The sequence below is a fragment of the Cydia strobilella genome, chromosome 5 (genome assembly GCF_947568885.1).
Source record: "Cydia strobilella chromosome 5, ilCydStro3.1, whole genome shotgun sequence".
Lineage (NCBI taxonomy): Eukaryota > Metazoa > Arthropoda > Insecta > Lepidoptera > Tortricidae > Cydia > Cydia strobilella.
The window spans coordinates 3,665,756-3,669,768 of record NC_086045.1 but is presented as its reverse complement, the minus strand read 5'-3'; the positions used below and the strand labels follow the sequence as shown (position 1 = coordinate 3,669,768).

The 4,013-nt window shown below is 37.3% G+C and overlaps 1 protein-coding gene across 1 annotated transcript; it reads right to left on the bottom strand.

The window, feature by feature from the left end:
- Nucleotides 1-3,349: 3,349 nt before the first annotated feature.
- On the bottom strand, nt 3,350-3,787 carry LOC134741744 (uncharacterized). The gene has a single exon (XM_063674638.1). It carries the CDS (start codon nt 3,785-3,787, stop codon nt 3,350-3,352), a length of 438 nt encoding a protein of 145 aa, XP_063530708.1.
- Nucleotides 3,788-4,013: the final 226 nt, after the last annotated feature.

The window sequence follows — 4,013 nt, the reverse complement described above, 5'->3', positions numbered from 1 at the left end:
ATTCGCCTATTCTCGGTAAGCGATTGTTGTTACTCCCAACCCCTTCTAAAATAACGCATTGTCGACCCTAATAGCACAAAACAAGCTTTTTGTCATGGTAATTTTAGGAAGTTTCCACTCCGATTTAATATAGAATGACTTTAGAGGGATAATCTCAAGTGTTATTAAAGATAAGATTAGTGGCGGGACGATGGTGTTCGTGTTTCAGGAAATATTGCCAGCGATATAGGAAAGCGGCATTCGTCTGCGTGAAATTATGATGAGGTGTGACTAGGGCCAATCGCTGATCAGTTTAAAATATAAATAAAAAAAAAATTGATGATCATTGATAAAGACTATTCTACAATTCCAAGTCCTTCCTTGGACCTCAAACTATCTCCTTACCAAATTTCATCTAAATCGGTTCAGCGGTTTAAGCGTGAAGAGGTAACAGACACAGCCAGACAGACAGACGAATACATATGTTATGTTATAAATAACTAGCTTTTGCTCTCGACTTCGTCTGCGTGGAGTTAGTAATTTGGGTAGCTTACTTTTTACCCAATCTGCAATTTATCGATTTCCTATACAAACTTCCACCCCCTTTTTCACCCCCTTTAAGGATGATTTCTGGGATAAAAACTACCCTATGTCTCCCCTGGGACTCAAACTATATCTATCCCAAATTTCAACTAAATCGGTTCAGCGGTATAAGCGTGAAAAGGTAACAGATAGACAGACAGATACACTTTCGCATTTATAATATTAGTATAAATATTCCAAACTATATTACTGGCAACTGGCAATCTTGTCAGCAAAGTTTCCATATCGGCCAATTTGCCAAACACCACGGCACATTATTGCTTGAACGAGCTTCTCTAAAACAAAAAGCCAACTCCACCATGAAACAAAGGCATTCGGCTTTTATTAAATTCTAACTTGTTTGTCGCTTGATTAAGTTGAAAACAAAACTTATTTAGACCCATATTACATTGAAAACGACACGAGGATGGTTGGGTTTTACAGACATATATTTAAGTAGGTAGATCACGCATTATCGATCATATGAATGTTTGTTAGTTAGTTTAAGAAATAGGTATAGCTACATAGAACTAGGGGATAAATCAAATTATTATTACTTATTATATTTGTGTTTTTAGGTAGTCACACTACTATATATCCATTATAAACTGAAATAGATGCTGCTTCGATTCCGGCCTCAGCCACCGGAAGGCTTGGTCACTTTTTCTTAAGTATATGATATCTTTCATTCAGTTTATAAATAGCTAAATAGCCTAATTTAACTCATTAATGGAATATATTTTGATATTTACAATTTGACATTTAAAACTTTCGCGGTTTGAACACAATTACACAATTTACAATTTGCTCTTCATCATCGCAAGAAAAACTAAACAAGTAGGTAAACACACATAAACACAGACATAACTAAACTAAAAAGTTAAGGATAGAAGAACTCTAAGTAAATAACGTACAGTTATACAATTTTAATTGTTAAACTTTTATGTTATTATAAATTTTTACTTTTTGACACTTTAAATTGCCACTTTAAACTACCTAGAGACCTAAGACGGACCGCAACTCGACTGCAACTTGAAAGGGAACTACACAAAGACGTTTCAGTTGGCGTGCAGTTCCCATACAAATTGCAGTCCGTCTGTATCGGCCATTCCGTGCTCCGGGTGGTCTGTGAAATGTGTACGAGTATATGTCTGTGGGCAGCACTTAATTGGTAATATCAGACGACATGTCTTGCCGGCCCCCGTCAAACAATGACAGTTGCCAACTTCGGGATGTGTTGCGGTTGGGGGGAGGGGGAGGGATGAGCAACTACATTTTGGGTATTTCCACTTTCAGAATATTGTTTAGACAATAGCAGCCCGTTGTTATAATGTGATATACTATAAGGGTGTCTTACCTTTGCAATATAATGTTCCACCTCCCATCCACTTAAATATTGCTGAAATAATTTCCAACTTAATATAATATCACCACCAAACTAGCTCGTAAACGCTCAATTTATTCTTAAAAAACTGATGAGAAAGTTGCATTTTATCCACAAGAGTGGCAAAGTAATCTGATGCTTTTGAGTTCTTTTAGTAGTAGGAAGTTAGGTAGAATTGACTTTTAAGTAAGATAAAGATAAAAAAAAGATAAAAAAAATGATGAGGAGAAAAAAGTGATGATTTCGTATGATAAGTTCCTTTGGATTTAATTGGTAATGTTTTACACTTACGCCCACTTGCATCATCTCATCAAAGATATATATAACTCCGTAATAGATGGATACAGTCTAAGGAAAAAACGTGCCTCGAAAATCACGAGAATTTGATTCTCGATCAGATGGCGCCACTAGTTTTGGCCTACTCTCGTATAGAGGGCGTTGACGGTTTCGTTTGTTATTTATAATTTTAACGCATATCAGTGAAAGAACATGGGTCAAAATCATATAAAAATAATTAATGCAAATAAAAAAATCATTTATCCATATTTAAATACATTTCAACGTATTTTTATAAATCTTCATTTTTAGTTTTAAAGTATGTCGATAGATGGCAGTGAATTTACAGTGGTTACAAAATTTACTATGACAGTACCGCTCTATCTTATTATATCCTCTTTGATCCCATTAACCAGAGGTTAAGCGGTTAAACCATTAAAATTGTATTGTACTGGTAACCATGGTAACTTCAGATTTAACCGGTTAATCCCGGGTTAGTGGAATGGCGCAAGTGGCCCTGTATCAGCATTCAGCACTAGAGTTGAAGTCACGTGCATACAACAAAAAAATTATGTAATGTCTGCGAGATTTTGAAAATTAACTAAACTAGTGTTCAAGAAGTTTGGGAACAAATCAAATTATTTTATTAACTATTTTGATTTGTGTTTTTTTAAGTAGTCACACTACTATATATAAATTAAAAACTGTACACATGGCGGGGTGGCCTAGGGGTTCATGGCGTTAGCCGCGATAGCTAAAGACGCCGGTTCGAATCCGGCCTTCACCACTGGAGGGCTTCGTCACTTTTTCTTTAATATATGACATCTATTACAGTTTTTAAACTAGTGTTCTTTTTTCGTACCCTGGTATCGTTGAACCGCCTGCAAGATGGACCAAAAAGTTTCGTCAAGGTATTTTTATAAAAATAAAATAAAATAAAAATCGTTTATTTCAGATCTGCAATGATCCATAACGGTGTTAGTAAAAAAAAAACCTAAAAACTATGTTAAGTACTAAATTAATTAATAATAGTACAACTAAAAAATATTTATCTCTAAGTAAAAACTAAAAGCTAGGTATTTGGTTAGACGTGGCCACTCGGAGACCAGGAGCGCAGGTTGTCATGCTTTATTTCGCTCTCCTAATGGCCACCTCCACCCAAAACTTCGTAACAGGGCAGTCGAGGCGCTTGGCCAACACCCTGAGAAGACTGTTGCTGCTGCCGCGCACCCGTCTCAGCATGGAGGCGATTCTTTTCCGCCTAATGGCGAAAAAGTAATCTACTCGCGCCTCAGCGAACATGCCGGACGCGCTGCAGTGCTTCGGCAGCCGCAACAGCATCCTCAAGATGTTATTATATTGAACGCGCAATGCGTTATAGGCCCGTTGTGTAAACCTCACCCACAGGCTGCTCGTGTAGAAAGTCTGGCAGTAGGCTCTAAAGAGCGTCAATTTAACTGCTTTGTTACACCGTGCGAACCTGCGGGCGAGCATGTTGCCTCTCACTGCCGTCGCTCTTCTCTCTCTTTCCAGATCTAGATCGTCCTTCAAGTCATCTGTAAGCATAATATGCCCCAGATACTTGAAGCGATCGACAACTTTGGGGGTTTAAGCTTAACATCGTGCGCTAAGTCACATGAATTAACTCATTCATTCACTCAATAGGTACTTGTTTTGTTAAAAAGTTTGCTCGGGGTTTTTTTAAGCGTAATATCGTGCGCTTAACTCACATTCACTCATTCATTCACTTAATACTGTTTTTGCGATTAGTACTCTATGTACATGTAGTGCA

Excerpts from the sequence above, each read along its gene's own strand:
- LOC134741744 (XM_063674638.1), bottom strand. The coding sequence starts at position 3,787 with ATGCTTACAGATGACTTGAAGGACGATCTAGATCTGGAAAGAGAGAGA.